Source organism: Camelina sativa, chromosome 3, assembly GCF_000633955.1.
Source record: "Camelina sativa cultivar DH55 chromosome 3, Cs, whole genome shotgun sequence".
Lineage (NCBI taxonomy): Eukaryota > Viridiplantae > Streptophyta > Magnoliopsida > Brassicales > Brassicaceae > Camelina > Camelina sativa.
In genome coordinates this window covers 3,182,561-3,199,449 of record NC_025687.1, presented here as the reverse complement: position 1 = coordinate 3,199,449, position 16,889 = coordinate 3,182,561, and the positions used below count along the sequence as shown (strand labels likewise).

Here is a 16,889-nt window from a genome sequence, read left to right as displayed (position 1 = left end):
AAAAACGTAATTGTCTTTTATTTTAAATATGAATTTATATTTATTGCGCCGAATCAAATCCATTTATATAATTTGTGGTAATATGGGAAAGTCCATTATTATTTGGGTCGGAGACTTGTGTTTTCTTAACGTTTTTGAAATTTAATGTTGGTTCTTTTTTTAGAGCAAATGATAAATCACGCCACAACTGGATTTTTTCAATAAATTATTAACTGATGGCCACATGTACAGTTTAATTTAGATGACTGAAGTTTTGAGAGTTCTATTAATGAAAAAGTTTAGGTCGAAATAAATTAGGGGTTTGTATCCGTCTGAGCCTCTGAGGGAGATTTCTTGTTTAATTTGTATAACATAATGATAGCAAAGCATTTTTGATAACGCAGTCACTGTACAGTATTTAGGTTAATGTCAAAAAAAGATAAAAAAAAATAACGCAGTCACTGTACAGTATTTAGGTTAATGTCAAAAAAAAAAGGATTAAAAAGAAATCACTGTATTTAGGTCTTGAACTGCTAATATACTCACCTTAACTTCAAAGATCTTGAACTGATATACTTTCTTGGCCTCCATGTAGTTCGCTTTTCTAAAAGCTCACAGAAAAACAGCTTTGATGTATTTTGTACTTTGTAACTATAGTTAATGAACTAGAAGATGTGGTTAAGTTAGTGTTAAGCTTGTATATAATTAGGAAAACACACTTGACTAAGACTCTTATTTATATGAGATTTAATACTAAAGTGGATCTTTTATCAAAAAAAAAACAGAAAAGGAAATTTATGTGTGTATATTTTCGTTTTTCATATTATCAACAATTTATTCGTTATTAACGACGAAGTAATTAATCCAAGCAAAGCATGCATCATCGTGTTGTTTATATACGTTTGAAAGGATAGGAAATATACATAAATATCAACTTTTTTTTTGTTTTTTTTGTTCCCTTCTATTTCAACTAATTTTGATTTGAATATATTATGACATACTTGAGTTAGCAGTTTTATTACCACAGCTCCAAATCCGATCAATCATCCTGAAAATTCATACAACGTACCATTTATGTTGGTATCTTATTTGCATGAAGTTGCATCTTTTATCAGATTTCAAAAAAATTAAAGAGACAATTAGATAACAACTGAAAAGTTAAGCGCACTTGCAAAAACGATAAAAAACTTATTAGCATAAAATCAAATTAAAATTCGACAAAACCACTTATAGAAAGGATCATACATCAGAGCTAAGAAAAGAATCTACTTTACATATTGATATCTTTCTATCAAACAATTTTAAAATAATATGAGATTTTTGAAAAAGAGAAAAACATTTTTATAAGATTGAAGGGTGGTCATGATCACTACCTTTCAAGAAAGTAGCACAGAAATGTTTATGTTATAGATTCGTTTTCGTTTATTGGCTCATGGAATCACATACAAAAGTGATCGACGTAGCTTTACATGGGCCTCTCATGTCCAAATTCCATTTTCTTATTAATCTTTGTTTCTTTCCACTTCGTCTTCTCTCTTTCTACTTCTTTAATTAACCTTAAACAAGACCACCAAATTTTTTTTTGTGTCATCACATGTTCTCATGCATATATCTTCCAAGACCATTCGAGGCCTGGTATGATCAAAATATTTCTTCTGTCTTTTTTTTTTTCTTTTGCTGCGTGCGTAGTAGAGATGTGACGTTGATCTAACTTTGATGTTATTCAAAAAGCTTAATGTTCTTTTTTCTATATAATGGTTGTCTGTACTAGTCATTGCAGGCCAGTAATAGTAAATAGTCTCGGTGGAGATATGAAAGGTGGCAAATCGATCGACCAGAATCAGAATATGCAGTTTATAATCTGTCTGTAGAAAGAGATTTGATTGATCGTATTATTTGATAGAGAGGGTTTCTTAGGTTTTTGTGATTGTATCAAAAAATGGAAGGGGAAGAAGACACTGTGGCGGGTTCTAGCATTATTCCAAAGAAGAAAATGGCGAAACAGCTGACCGGAAAACGCGAAGACACTCTGCTTCATTCAGCTGTGAGACAGGGTAACAAAGACAAAGTTGTCGAGATTCTTACGCAAACCAGAGAGTCTGAGTTGAATGAGCTGTTGGGAAAACAGAACCAATCAGGCGAAACCGCACTTTATGTTGTAGCAGAGTACGGTGATGTCGAGATTGTGAAGGAGATGATCAAATGCTATGATCTTGCTCTGGTTGAGATCAAAGCAAGGAACGGTTTTGATGCTTTCCACATTGCTGCAAAGCAAGGACATCTCGGTACGTCTAAAACCCTTTGAAAAATCAGCCATTAAAACCAGTTGAGTAGGTCTTTAGTATTAACTTTTTTTTTCCCGGACTTTTTACAGATGTGTTGAAGGTTTTAGCAGAGGCTCATTCGGAGCTAGCGATGACGGTGGATCTATCGAATACAACAGCACTGCACACAGCGGCAACACAAGGACATACAGAAGTGGTAAACTTTCTATTGGAATTGGGAAGCAGCCTCGCTGGAATTGCCAAGAGCAATGGCAAGACGGCCCTGCACTCTGCATCAAGGAATGGGCATGTCAAAGTCATTAAGGCTCTCTTGGCATCAGAACCTGCGATTGCAGTCAGAATGGACAAGAAGGGCCAAACAGCTCTTCACATGGCGGTGAAAGGAACAAATGTGGAGGTCGTGGAGGAGCTTATCAAAGCGGATAGGTCCTCTATCAATATAGCCGACACAAAGGGAAACACCGCGCTGCATATTGCAGCCCGAAAAGGCAGATCGCAGATTGTTAAGTTGCTTCTGGCCAACAACATGACGGACACAAAAGCTGTTAACCGATCAGGCGAAACCGCACTTGACACAGCAGAGAAGATTGGGAATCCAGAGGTGGCTCTTATCTTACAGAAACATGGTGTTCCCAGCGCCAAGACCATTAAGGCATCCGGGCCTAACCCTGCTAGAGAGCTGAAACAAACTGTAAGTGATATCAAGCATGAGGTTCACAACCAGCTTGAGCATACACGCCTGACCAGAAAACGTGTTCAAGGAATAGCCAAACAGCTCAACAAAATGCACACAGAAGGTCTAAACAATGCAATTAACTCGACAACTGTTGTAGCTGTTCTGATTGCTACGGTAGCTTTTGCAGCCATTTTCACTGTCCCAGGGCAGTATGTAGAAGAGACGAGTAAAATTCCAGATGGGCATTCCCTCGGGGAGGCGAATATTGCATCGACGATTCCATTCATAATTTTCTTCATCTTTGATTCTATCGCTCTCTTCATCTCCTTAGCAGTCGTGGTGGTTCAGACATCAGTGGTGGTAATAGAGAGCAAGGCCAAGAAACAGATGATGGCTGTGATAAACAAACTTATGTGGCTTGCCTGTGTTCTCATCTCTGTTGCCTTTTTGGCTTTGTCGTTTGTTGTTGTTGGTGAAGAAGAGAAGTGGCTTGCCATTTGGGTGACTGCTATTGGGGCAACAATAATGATCACGACATTAGGAACGATGTGCTACTGGATAATACAGCACAGGATTGAAGCTGCCAATGCAAGAAACATTAGAAGATCCTCCATCAACAGTAAATCTGGATCCTGGGGAATTCCACAGCTTACAGATTCTGATATTCTCCAAAACGAGTGTAAGAAAATGTACGCAATCTGAATTTGTCGATACTCGATCCGTTTTCACATTTTATGTACACGGCAAGAAGTTGATGTACCTTTTTCTGACATGGTTGATTTCAATGAGTTGATGCCGGTGAAGCACTGGTATTGAGGAGTTACCTGAGATGCTTTGTACCCCCAGAAATCGAATAAAGATTAGACCAGAAAGGAAGAGAGTAACGTTAATGCAACACCGATTGTGAATGGGGGAAGAGATGTGCATTGATATAACCTATAGCTTGAAGAGTTTCAGCTATATATATGATCAACAATAAAAGTTACTAGGACTCGAATATAATAAAAAGCTAAATCCCGAGAAAAATACATGTTGTATACTGGTTCCTGTTCTATGGATTTCCTAACCAATGGATACTTTGGCAGGAAATTTACATTATAAATACAGAAGAAGGGATAGTTTACACTCAATGTTGAGAGTCTTGAGATAGGGATGGTCTTTTTTCCAGCATCTCGTAATAGAGAACAGAATTTTCCTGCAACGACATGGTTGTTGGTTCTTAATAGGGAAAATGAAAAGAAAGATACAATCGATGAGCAGAAACTTAGATGAGCAGAAACTTAGATGTACTCACCTTTTGAACTATATCAAATGAGTTTGGATCAAAACAGTGATATGATCCTCTTTCATACGCATTTGTTTTCACGAGAGGTTCCCCGATTCTAATGAACCACAACCTGTGCTCTTTGTGGTAGAACCAACCCCTATTGTAACTGCAAAACAACAAGAGTTAGGCAGCTTTATCCTTCAGAAGTTGATGCTTTGCTTTCATACTCCCTTTCTTCTTCACATGTGAAAACAAATTCATCTCACATATATATTTCAAGTTTGATATATTTCATTTTATGACGAAAATTTCCGAGGAAGCGTTTTTAAATTCACAATACTAGAGAAACAAAATAGAAAAATATCATGATAAAAAGTACATACAGTTCATTTGCCGCATATAATTGTGCCTCATCTTTCGGCATGCTGCACATAAACAAAAATTGTTAAGGTTGTGTTGACAAGAGAGCACATAAACAACAAGTTGTTCAATCCCAAAGATATATACCTATAGAATACGTAAAACAATGTTTCTACCAATAATTTCGCAAAGAGCCCTGGCTGCATATCAAAACACAAAATAAGACCAGCTCACGTAAGAATACGCAAACCTAGATGGACAAGTGAATGATGGTACTTATCAGAGAGTAGAGTGACTTACATGCAGAGGTGGAGGGTTTTTTGCGTAATAGCACTGCGGTACACTGAATTCTGGATCACCTTTAGAGGGTTCGTTGGACCAAGGCGAGCCAAAAGTCTTGTGAAGATTTTCTGTTGAGTTCAAATTTAACCCCAGTGTTGTCAGATCAATCCCAAGTGCCAAAGAAGTCAAGTCAGGGTCAGTCATCTTTATCACACTGAGCAAACCAAGCAAGCCAAACCGATCAGGACTTGACTGTGTAGCCTGCGTTGATTTTAACCCCACATCTCTGAAAGGTTGGCTAACAGCTGACATCTGCTGCAAGCGATACTGCGACGTGTTCTGTTGGTGCTGATATTGCTGGATAAGCTGCTGGTCATATCCCATCCCAGTGACAGAATTTGCAGAATTCATAGATCTTAATCCAATACCCGGTGGTCCACCAGTCTGAAATCAATCAAAAATACTTTAGAAAGAACAAGAACGTTGGTTTCATGAAGTAAAAACCTCAAGACTATATCACACCTGTGAATGGTAAGATGGATGCGAAGATGAGAAGATGTCAGACCCATGTAAGGAGACACCACTACTACTCACAGCTTGAGCATGTTGTTGTTGTTGTTGAGGACGATGTGACGCATAAGCTCCACCTAAGTTAAACCCACCAGACCTACCCATCTGCAAGTAGCCACTCTAGAGGATAAGGTAAACGTTTTAAGGATAACTTCCAATGGAAGAAAATTAAGCCCAATGACATCTTTGACAAGCTAAAACTCACAGATAATTGTTGAGATTGCATCATTAACATTGAATTCTCATGGAGTTGTTCTTTATGATGCATATCCATTGGATAATCAGCACTACTACCTGTATAACACCAATCAAGCTTGTCATAACTATACGTTAATGAGAAATCTATTTGTAAGACCAAAAACTAAACGGAATGCAGACACATGCAAGTGTCATAGAAGACATTCTGTACTAGTTTTAGAATGATAATCCAAGAGGTTCGCATCATATTAGAATATGAAGATGATTAGTAATTCTGCTGGGTATAATCACAAAATCACTCTCTAAATCTCTTCAGTACCAACTATTATTCCATAATGCATACAGGTAAGACAGAAACTGAGAATTATCTATCTAATTGGACCATCGAAAAAAGTTGCAGATCAAAAGAGGGGACCTTTATATCCTGGCAATGCTGGAAAATCTTCATTCTGGATGCTGAACTCTTGGTTTTGCTGAACTATGGGGCTGATTCCAAGGCCTTGTTTCAATCGAGACCCTACGAAAAGGGCGGAGTATAATTTTGGTTGAAACTGATGATAGAAAGAAGATAGAATATCAGTGTTTAGGAAAACTTACCCAATTGTCCTTGACCGCTGGCAGAGCTGGGGCGGCTTGTGAGCTGAGGAAAATCATTATTTATATCAAATGGAGAAGTGTCGTTGGAGTTCATTTCATTCAGCAATCCCATAGAGCTTAGACTGTTCATTGCTTGAACATGATTTTGGGAAAGCCCTCCAGCTGTAGGGTAAGAGTTTCCCAGCATCGAAAGAACCTGCGGAGATCCTGAAGAAAAAGATAAGAATATAAGAGTCTACATAAATCATAAAGAGAACCTGAGGTTACCGGTTAGAGGGTTTAATTGATTTTATTATCCAGAGAAATATCAAAAGAAAAGCATGTGTTGCTGGATCATATTATTTAAAAAATCTTTGTCAAAATTGATATGATTAGTAATTTCTAAATACTAGTTGAAATCCGGTGTTATTCGATTAATAAGCAATTGATTTCACATTTACTAATGGATTTGTAACTAATTTCAACAAACAGCAGAAAAGGATACAAATCATAAAATACCTTGTGGAATGACTCCACCACCCATCATGCGATTTTGTCCAATATTTCCAGAACCGCTATTAACCGCCAAATTTAGCCGCGAACCAAGACTCGGCATCGATAGTCCTCCACCAGAGCTCAACGTCCTACCCATTGTGCCTCCACCGACCATATTTCCCATTGAACTAGTCATTCGAGAACCTGCATTTCCCAAAATTGGAGAAACTCCCAACCCTGGTATAGTAAAATAATTACCAATGGTGGCAAATGTAGGAAAAAATCCAGTAATAAATCCACTAAAACCTATTCGTGTTACTAATGAAATAACGGTTTCCAACAGTTTTTATTTATACCTCCCCTATTAGTGAGTCCTGAGTGTCCATGAGAGCTACCATGAGATATCTGCACATGAGAAAATTCATAAGTAAACTTTGTAGCATAGCCAAAGCAAGAAGTCATTTTTTTCATTATTTTCACATATGCACCTGAGAGAGTGCAACAGGAATATTGCTGGATGCAAATCTTCCATTCGAAATACTTCCATTTTGTTGTTGGACACCAGCTGAAGGAACACCATTTAAACCTGAATTTCTCGATCCAAGGGAACCCGCCATATTGGGAACATTAAAGTTTCCATGAATGTTGTGAAGGCCCTGAATCGATCCTATATAGAGAGAAGAACCAATATAAGTAGAGAAGAACTCAGACGGAAATAACGCAGGAAAAACATCTACTCACCAGCATGATGGAAAACCGGAGACGCTGCCCCAGACTGACCAGAGAAAGAAGAAGTAAACGTTCTCCCTGAACCGTCTGACAAGTTCGAGGTAGAACCGTTAATTGAGGACTGAAAACATCATTGTAAATAAACCACTAGTCAGAAGATTGATAAACACACTACATATAAATACCATAGAAGCTACATTGACCAATACTGCATCCCAATGATGTAAAGATATAAGTAAGTACATTAAGTAAACTTGACATTTGCAGATATTAATCAACTCCACAAGCAAAAGTTCATCCGCAAACCAAGCAAGCAGGAAACCCTTCCGGTGAAACCAGGACTGACAAGATGTGCAGTCGTAAGTGATTGAATGGCCCCTGAAACGAATGATTAAAATGGTGAGGCATCAAAAATACATGGAAAGGGAACAACTTTGTTGAATCGATCACAGAACTATATAAATAAACAGTACGCATCCGAATCATACATTTACAAACAATCAAAACCACTTCATGAACTGGGATGGGAATCAAAACAAAACAGGATTGAACGAACAGTCTAATGGCAGCAAGCAGATTAAGGTTTCAATAGAAAGATCAACAATTTCCCCGCAAAAACCCTAAAACACTCAGATTTATATAATCTGCAGCCAAACGAAATAGAACCTGACGACGACGATAATAAGAGAACCCAAAGGATGAAGAACAAAGAAAAACACAATCTTGAAGCTCCAAGGATCAAAATTCTCGACGAAGGAGACGAAATCGGAAAAAAAAAAAATCGGATCTTTATGTAAGACTAACCGTTTTACTCTACTCGGACCGTCCTGCTTCGGAGAACTCAGAGGCGAATTAATTAAAAAGGGAGCCTTTTTTTATTTTTCTCTACAAGTCTATTTGTATTTAATTTCAGGGTTTATGAAGGAAAATAAACATGTTTTTTAGGTAACATATCCAATATTATAGAGACCAGGAATTAGGTTTACTATATATGCACATCAAATTAAATATTTTTTCTATCATAATAAATAATTGTTCAGTTTTCACCTTTTTAGTTAGGTTTTCATATATTGACTAATTTATTATATGTAAAAGTTGTCAATTTTTTCAATTTCAGTTTTTGAACAACTTCATAATTTGGCTACATCTGAATGAGATAGTAGTATCTTAAGAAAATTTATTACAACTATATAGTACATATATAGTCAATGCCAAAAACTACAATGATAAATATGACAGCTAACACTGCAGATTTTGCTCATATATACTATACATATGTGGCTAATGAATGAAGACATAAAGAGAGATCAAAATGTTGCATCTGTCTTATTCAGTATGGTACCTTACAAGAAGAACAAGGGATTTCAAGATTCTTTACAACAGGTTTGAGGACGCTGTGTTGTTCAATATATAGCTAGCTACATCATCATATTCAATGATTTGGGAAAAAAAAAATAAACCAACGGTTTAATAATAGAATGTGCCTCTCAAGATTCTGAGGATGTATATTTGAGAATAGCAGCGTCAATCCTCTCCTTGTCTCTAGTTGCAAATGATTCTAAAAGAACTCCGTTTTTGTAGAAGTGAAAGAGAGGAACCGCCTGAAGATTGTAGTCAAAAATCAAACTCTCTACTACTACACAGTTCTGTATCTGAATGTATGTTGTTTGTATACCAAAAAATTCGACAAGAGGGATTACCTTGATACGGAGCCTTTCAGCGACTTCAGATTGTTCATCATATTCATCTACCACCTGCAAATGGTATATAAGCAAGCTATCAATAGATTGTTTTCTCTACTTCACTCATCAAAAGGAGAGATCAAAATACTTACATTATGCTTAAGGAAGATAACAGGAGCTTCTTGGTCACCAGATTGCTTGCACAGCTTTGAGAAGCCTTGCTCTATGTATTTACAACTCCCACAGGCAGTACGATAAAAATCAACCACAACCAAAGAGTTAGTTTCTTTCGATTTTTCAAGGACTCTAAGCAATTCATCATCTGTCTTGAACTCAGTGACACACTCCACAGGACATAAATCATCATTTTCATCACATAAGTCAACTTGGTTCTCCTGACTTAAGCTTTTCGCTCTCCCACGCTGAAGCAGCGTGCATCCCAATGCGATGTTTATACTCGTGGATGAAGCCACAGCTCTTGGAAACGACAACCTGACTCCAGTGCTGCAGCAGATCCATCTAGAGTTTCCAACAATATTTATACCTCCCCTATTAATGAGTCCTGAGTATCCATGAGAGCTACCATGAGATATCTGCAAATGTAAACAAACAAAAAAAGCAAACTTTAAAGCAGAATCACAGCAAGGGGTCACTTTTTTTGCATTATTCTTCAGGGATAACATATTGACAATACTCCAACAACACATTGATATATAAAGACATGTAGTGGTAGTACATTGAGTAAACTTGACATTTGCAGAGATGAATCAAGTCCACAAGCAAAAGTTCATTAGCAAAGCAGGGACCCTTTAAGTGAACTCAGATTGCAGTCGTAATTGGTTATTGATTGAGCCTGAAACGAACGGATTAGTTGGTGAGGCAGGAACCAAAAAACAGGATAATACATGGAAAGGGAAAAACTTTGAATCAATTCCAGAATTCTAGCTAGTACAACACAGAACTATATAACCTGAACGCATCTAAAGCATACAATTCAAACAACCCATTCAGGAACTCGCAGAGAATTAAGACAAAACTGGATTTTACATTCTAATGCAAGCAGCGACTAGATTAAGGATTCAATTCGAAATTGGGAAAAAGGGATGTCACAAAAAAATAAACGAAAAACCCTAAAGCAATCAGATTTGTAATCTGCAGTCAAACGAAGTAAGGACCTGTGTCATCAATACTATATGAACCCAAACGATGAACAAAAAAAAACTTAATCTTGAAGCATCGATGGTCGAAAGTCTCGAAGTAATCGGAAAATAAAAATCCGTGCTTTTTGTAGTACTAACCCGATGAATGAATGATCTCTCTTATATTATTATTAGCTTGGACCGTCCGACTTGAGAACTCGGAAACGAGGCGAGCTTAATTGGTCTCGATTTTGTCAGCCATGGCCTTACTTATGTGACACAACACATGTACAAACTTTTGACTTTTTTTTTTATATATATCTTCTTCAACTATTTCCAACCACAAATCTAAATTCCGTATGATCGTATCTTACTAGTGAGGCCCATGCAACCCAATGGCAGGCGCTACTACAACGTCAAATAATTAATTTGAATCATTATTATTATATTAGTGGTATATAATTTGGTGTCGATTAGATCATATAATTATTTTCTAGGAAAATGTATATAGTGAGACTTCTAACTTCGGAGATAAATACTACTATGTGTATTTTTGTTTGAGTTGGATACTCAAATTTTGTATTTATATTTACTGATTTACAAAAAAAAAATTGAAATTGATACTCTTTAAATGAGATTCATTGTAATTGACCTCATCATGAAACCAAGTTTTGAATTTGATACTCTTTTAGTCAATTTCATTATTGAGCTCGATAAACGTGACAATAGTTCAATATAACTATTAACAGAAATAATATGAACCATAAACACAGGATTAACTAAAAAAATAAATCACACAACAGAAAATATAATAAATATTGAGCTCCCCATGAGGTGATGATGATACGATGATGTTGTTTTAGACATGATCTTCAGTTTTGGAAGTCTAATTTTGCGATGACTCATTGACTTTTTCAGAGGCAGTTTCTTTATACAAAAAAAAAAATACTAAGTATTAGCAATTTCTTAATAAATTCGTTAATCTTTTGATAATGTTCAGCACTTTGAGCATTTTTTCTTTTGTGCTTCAGATGAAAAACGTATATAACACTAAGGATCACAAGTAAAACCACAAGTAGTGCAAAGGTAATCCCAAATAGGGCTGCAAAACCCAATGATCCTATTTTCTTGCCCTTATGTTTCTTCTTTCCACCTGCAATTTTTATTAAAAGATTGTATAGCATAACGTACTAAAAGTCTTAAGTATATGTATATCTGACTGGAACATAACTAAATGAAGCAATTAGTTTTTTTTTTTTTTTTGTTAACTCAAGAGTAAATTCCCAGGTTTATGGAGGCCCAAGACTAATCTCTGGGGTAGGTGCAGCCCACGGATAGACTCTCACTCTGGATATTCAAATGGGTCGTTAGATAGGCCCATATCCGTATAAAGGTCTCCACCAAAATGTGACTTAGTTTCGCGCAACACGGGAATCGAACCTGAAACGTTGTAGCGTCTCAGTCCCGCTTCCTACCACTCGACCACAAGCTCCCGGACTAAATGAAGCAGTTAGTTTCTTTAGTTTATAAAGACTTTTTTTTTTACCTTTTTTTGAAGTGTTCTTATGAGCTACATTATTCACAATCACTTCTGAGCTGGCGAGTACTCTGGCTAGGAGACGACCTTTTACTAAATCTTCTACAACGGCCACCGATGCTTGATCACTCGTTGCCATGACATATGACTCGTCGTCTTGTCTAAACAGAGAGAAAGCAGAACAATATGTTTGCAATTAGTTGCAGCCATATGAAACGAGTGAAAAAATAATGAAAGTATGATTTATCTGAGGTGTTCTTACTTTGAGTAAGCATCTCTTGAGGAAAGAGAATACACAGCAGTTAGAGAATGAAAGACGACTATGAGGAGGACGATGAGGATAAGATTGGGAGCCATGGAAGTCGTCGCCTTGTGTTCTGCCAAATGTGGAGAATATAGGAACAAACATGAAAGAATAGTTTGCTATATATAAATTTCTGTATTTGGATATTTGCGTCTGCGCTCACTTGTTTCTTTAAGTCCACTTGGGAATGTGTTGTGGACCGATCGTTAGGCTGTCCTTTTTTTTAGTCTTTGTTAGTTATAAATAGCTGTAGACTGTCTCGGTTGACTAGTAAAGCTTCTCTATATTATATGCTTGGGACCGTCCTAATTCGGAACTCGGAAGCCAGGCGAACTTTGGGTATCGATCTTGTTAGACATGTCCCATGGGATAGACCATATGATGAAACATGTGTACAATTACAATATTGACTTTTTGATTTATCTTTCTTCACCTATTTTCAACCGTTGATCCAGATTTCTTATCTTAGAACATTATTTAAATTAGATAGTTAAGGAGGTAACAAAAATTAATTTGAAAATCTATTTATTTATTTTTGCTACAGAAATTTGAAAATTTTATTATAAGGTGTGTAGAACAAATTATTATTATTTTCTTGTGTCTAACGAGAGACTTCTAGTTTTGGAGATAACAATTCAGTTTTGGTATATGTCTGGTGAGTTGGATACTTTATTATGTTTATTGAAATTGATACTCGTTAAATCGGTGTAACCATTCATCATCAAACCAAAATTTGTAATTTGATACTTTTCTATCTAGTTTCCTTTTTCGGTATTGAGTTTCGATACGCTATATAACATCAAGATCCATAATGTAAACTGTATACTTCAATAGAATTGATTGATAAAAAATAACGGGAACAATAGTTCACCACACATTACGGAACATAACATAGAATTTTAACTAATACAAACAAAAATCCTCTGTTTAGACATCCTCGGTTTTTGAAGTTTGAGGTTTGGATGAGTCGTTGGTTTTGTCTGTAGCAGTTTCTTTATTCACGTAACAAAAGAAATAAAATAAATATAAGCAACTCATTATAATAGAAGTGATGTATATATCAAATGAACGTAAATAAGTTTACCTTGTTCAGCTTCAGCAGCACTCTGAGCCTTTTTTGCTTTACGGCTGCAACAGCAACCTAATAAAAAGCATATACCAATGATGATCCCAATGAAACCCACAATTGCTGCTATGATGACTCCGGCAAAGGCTCCAATACTCAGTGATCCTATTTTCCTGATATTCCCTATCTTTTTCCCTATTTTTTTCGCAACTGCAATTTTATTAAGTTTGTATACTATATATCAATATTAATGTACGAAAAGTCTTAAAAATATATGATTAAAACATGATAAAATGAAGAGATTTTCAAAATTCAGTGATACTATATATTTTCTTACTTGTGTCTTTCATCTTTGGACCTGCAACTGCAATTTAATTAAGTTTGTATACTACGTCAAAATTAATGTACTAAAAAGCTTAAACAATATAAACATAATAAAACGAAGCAATTTTCAAAAATCCAGTGATCCATATAGATATTTTCTTACTCGTGTCTTTTATCTTTGGACCTGCAATTTAATTAATTGTATACTACGTCAAAATTAATATACTAAAAAGCTTAAACAATATATGTTCAAAACAAAATAAAATGAAGCAATTTTCAAAAATCCAGTGATCCATATATATATTTTCTTACTCGTGTCTTTCTTCTTTGGTGGACCTGCAATTTAATTAAGTTTGTATACGACGTCAAAATTAATGTACTAAAAGGCTTAAGAGTATGTGATTAAAACATGATAAATCGAAGCAATTATCAAAATCCAATGATTCATATATAAATTTTCTTACTCGTGTCTTTCTTCTTTGGTGGACCTGCAATTTAATTAAGTTTGTATACGACGTCAAAAAATCATGTAATAAAAGGCTTAAGAGTATGTGATTAAAACATGATAAATTGAAGCAATTTTCAAAATCCAATGATGCATATATATATTTTCTTACTCGTGTCTTTCTTCTTTGGTGGACCTGCAATTTAATAAAGTTTGTAGACGACGTCAAAATAATGTACTAAAAGGCTTAACAATGTATGATCGAAACATATAAACTTTTTTTTTTTTTTTTAAACTTTTTCTTGGAAATCTTTTTTAAAAAAAGGTGCTTTATTCACAACCACTTCCGAGCGAGCGACTCTGGCTAGAAGACGACCCTTTACTACATCTTCGACAACGACCGACGATTCTTGATTCATAACATATGATTCACCGTCTTGTCTAAACAGAGAGAAAGCAGAGCAGTATGTATGTATTTAGTTTCAGCCACGTGACGTGAAAAAAAAAATTGAAATATAAATGTGAGGTTTTATTCTTACTTTGAAACAGCATTTCTTGTCGAAAACGAATATCCAGAAGTCTTATCTTATCTTATTTGTACTGGTGGAAAAAACAAATGTTAATAGACTTTTATTTTTGGACAAACAAATGTCAATAGACAAAAGCAATTATATCTTATGACTTATGGATCTTTTTTGTAAAGATAAATAGTTAAAGAAATTAAAATGATCTTTCTATCTTCTTATACCAATTTTAATTATTTAGTCATAAAAATTATATTATCATGTAGACATGATTAAATAAATTATATCCAAAATATTTAAAATATTTTATCATTCAACTTTTAAAAAAGATCTACAAGTCATAAGTTGGAAAAAAAACTAAAAAAGACAGACATAAAACTGAAAATATATAAATGTTGCCACGCAAATCCTTAAACATGTAATGATCATAAATCGTAACATGTATAACAAGAAAGAAAAAAAAAAAAAAAAGCAAGAGAATAAAGATGATCAGATCCAACGAGTTTAAGAATTCAAGTGTTTTCAAACATTGGTGTCACCATTTGAAAGCTTTCCCGCAGGAGCACTCATGGCAACCGTTTTCGTCTTCTCACCCATTCCATAGCCCATCTCTTCTCCTATATATTTAATTACATAAGACCTTTATTTTGAATACTCTTTAGTTATATATCAGCCTCAATAATCAGTACGTATATATTGGCTTTAACCAAAAAAAAAAAAAAAAAAAAANNNNAATCAGTGCTTAATTATTCATGACCACACGTCCATTGCATGTTCTATATATAACTTGGTTGGGAACTTTTCGTATTTAGAATTATGTCGAATCAAATTAAATAAGTATTAGTTATGATAAGTGGTTTAAAAAAAATGAATCAATAATGTATTATGCATTCTCTAAATCATGTCCTTGTATAGTTGTATACCATGTATAAATTCGAAAGATTTTGGTTATAAGTTATAACAATAAAATGTATAAGCAGTAGATTCAAGATTTTTAAAGTCATTTTAACACAATTATACGCCAGATTAATCTTTTGAAAAAAAAATATGACTACGGCAAATTCTGTTTACTATATATGCATGGCACGCCCTGTAAAAGAAAGAAGTTTCTGATGAAAAAACTTTTTGATATATCATAATGCAATATCAAATAGACCTGGATAGGGTTTGACAACGGCTGCGTTCATAGCCTTTTGTCTTCGGACGAAGACAATCCAGATTCCAATGGCGACCCAAATAACAAAGAAGAGACCAACAGATAGGTCTATAATCGTGGATAAGCCGTTGCTTCCACCGCTCCCTCCACCAGTACTCCCACAGTCGAGAGTGATCCTACCAAACTTGTCCGCATTGTCCAAACTTTGTCGCGTTTGTTCGTCGGACATTTCTGTCCGGGCCGCAGATAAATCATCACACTCTTGTTCCCCTAATCAATCGGTGAGAGTTAGTGAACTTATATCAATTTGATACACATATTATATAATATTAAGGTTAGAAGTGAAAATTGTTTTGTAGAGCGATAAGAGAAGGGAATATACCACTGGTGGATCCAAGAATAGCTATAAGAGCGAAGAGAAACAGAAGAAGGATGATACGGAACGAGAACATGGTTGGGTTAGGTTGGGTTGGGTGTAGAATACAAATTACGAATGATCAGTGAAAATATTATGATGTCAATCAAGTAGAATACAAAGATGAATGACCAGTATTTTTCCATTAATGGCGAATTTGTTTGTATGTCAATTTGTGTAATATATATATATATATATATATATATATATATATATATATATATAAGAAAGTAAATATTGTGATGTTTGCTGAAATGGGATGCAAGTCATCAACTTCCCGTATTTTATCCGTTTTGATGTTTGATTCAACTATGGATTTCAATATTTATAAACTCTTTGGAGAAGTAGTCCACTATTTATCTCCTTTTATCTTTTGACGTCAGTTTTGTGAAATAGTCTCATAGTATATGGCAGCTATATGTATAAAGTTTTGATATACTCACTAAATTTTTTTGTAATGTTCACGACTCTCGCAATGACATATCAAACAAATGACACATATCATGTGTTGTCGAAAATTTGTAATAGTTTATAGAACTATCTGCATCAAGAAACGTAATCCTCATCCGTCCCCAAGTAACAGAATTAAATGTAGAAATTGTGTTTGTTCGTTATATAAAATGCATATATGGTGTGTGGGAATAATGGAATGCAAGTTATCAACTTTGCCTATTTTATTCCTTGTAAAATTTAAACCAAGTACACACTTATATATGAATTAAAAAAAATTGTATGATTATTTTATAGCTTTGAAATGCTTGATTCAGTCCAAAATCTAATAAGGTATACATTGTTGTGTAGTATATTGATTGAAAGTTTTTTAAGGATGATTTTCAAAAATCGAATTGAAAGTAAAAGTTGCAGAGTTAGTACGAGGGCC

General features: G+C 35.0%; 5 protein-coding genes across 9 annotated transcripts; 1 reads left to right on the top strand and 4 right to left on the bottom strand.

Annotated features, from left to right (window-relative positions):
* LOC104765795 (ankyrin repeat-containing protein At5g02620-like) lies at nucleotides 1,361–4,038 on the top strand. Of its 4 annotated transcripts, none has more exons than XM_019243343.1 (3): nucleotides 1,361–1,614; nucleotides 1,926–2,264; nucleotides 2,354–4,038. In XM_019243343.1, the coding sequence occupies exons 1-3, from the start codon at nucleotides 1,449–1,451 to the stop codon at nucleotides 3,640–3,642; spliced, it is 1,794 nt and encodes a 597-aa protein (XP_019098888.1). In that variant the 5' UTR covers nucleotides 1,361–1,448; the 3' UTR covers nucleotides 3,643–4,038. The 4 variants fall into 4 exon arrangements, with proteins under 4 accessions (XP_019098888.1, XP_019098890.1, XP_019098889.1 ...); XM_019243345.1 differs by having other exon boundaries at nucleotides 1,525–1,614; nucleotides 1,751–2,264; XM_019243346.1 differs by having other exon boundaries at nucleotides 1,536–1,614; nucleotides 1,760–2,264.
* LOC104765823 (probable NOT transcription complex subunit VIP2) lies at nucleotides 4,067–8,324 on the bottom strand. The gene is made up of 15 exons (XM_010489600.2): nucleotides 8,222–8,324; nucleotides 7,661–7,795; nucleotides 7,430–7,538; nucleotides 7,177–7,355; nucleotides 7,045–7,093; nucleotides 6,713–6,925; nucleotides 6,215–6,421; nucleotides 6,033–6,134; nucleotides 5,625–5,713; nucleotides 5,372–5,524; nucleotides 4,868–5,293; nucleotides 4,715–4,767; nucleotides 4,591–4,632; nucleotides 4,235–4,373; nucleotides 4,067–4,135 (listed from the first exon to the last, which is right to left on the bottom strand). Exons 2-15 carry the CDS (start codon nucleotides 7,676–7,678, stop codon nucleotides 4,067–4,069), a joined length of 1,848 nt encoding a protein of 615 aa, XP_010487902.1. The 5' UTR covers nucleotides 7,679–7,795; nucleotides 8,222–8,324.
* Nucleotides 8,711–10,517, bottom strand: LOC104765782 (thioredoxin-like 4, chloroplastic). 2 transcript variants are annotated; one of them, XM_010489547.1, is made up of 5 exons: nucleotides 10,398–10,517; nucleotides 9,836–9,952; nucleotides 9,252–9,692; nucleotides 9,118–9,171; nucleotides 8,711–9,018 (listed from the first exon to the last, which is right to left on the bottom strand). In XM_010489547.1, the coding sequence occupies exons 2-5, from the start codon at nucleotides 9,851–9,853 to the stop codon at nucleotides 8,905–8,907; spliced, it is 627 nt and encodes a 208-aa protein (XP_010487849.1). In that variant the 5' UTR covers nucleotides 9,854–9,952; nucleotides 10,398–10,517; the 3' UTR covers nucleotides 8,711–8,904. The 2 variants fall into 2 exon arrangements, with proteins under 2 accessions (XP_010487849.1, XP_010487858.1); XM_010489556.2 differs by having other exon boundaries at nucleotides 10,275–10,399.
* LOC109130212 lies at nucleotides 13,007–14,780 on the bottom strand. Its single transcript, XM_019239524.1, has 5 exons — nucleotides 14,774–14,780; nucleotides 14,454–14,499; nucleotides 14,222–14,355; nucleotides 13,164–13,355; nucleotides 13,007–13,071 (listed from the first exon to the last, which is right to left on the bottom strand). The coding sequence occupies exons 1-5, from the start codon at nucleotides 14,778–14,780 to the stop codon at nucleotides 13,007–13,009; spliced, it is 444 nt and encodes a 147-aa protein (XP_019095069.1).
* Nucleotides 14,937–16,132, bottom strand: LOC104765763. The gene is made up of 3 exons (XM_010489527.1): nucleotides 15,977–16,132; nucleotides 15,595–15,864; nucleotides 14,937–15,055 (listed from the first exon to the last, which is right to left on the bottom strand). The coding sequence occupies exons 1-3, from the start codon at nucleotides 16,044–16,046 to the stop codon at nucleotides 14,961–14,963; spliced, it is 435 nt and encodes a 144-aa protein (XP_010487829.1). The 5' UTR covers nucleotides 16,047–16,132; the 3' UTR covers nucleotides 14,937–14,960.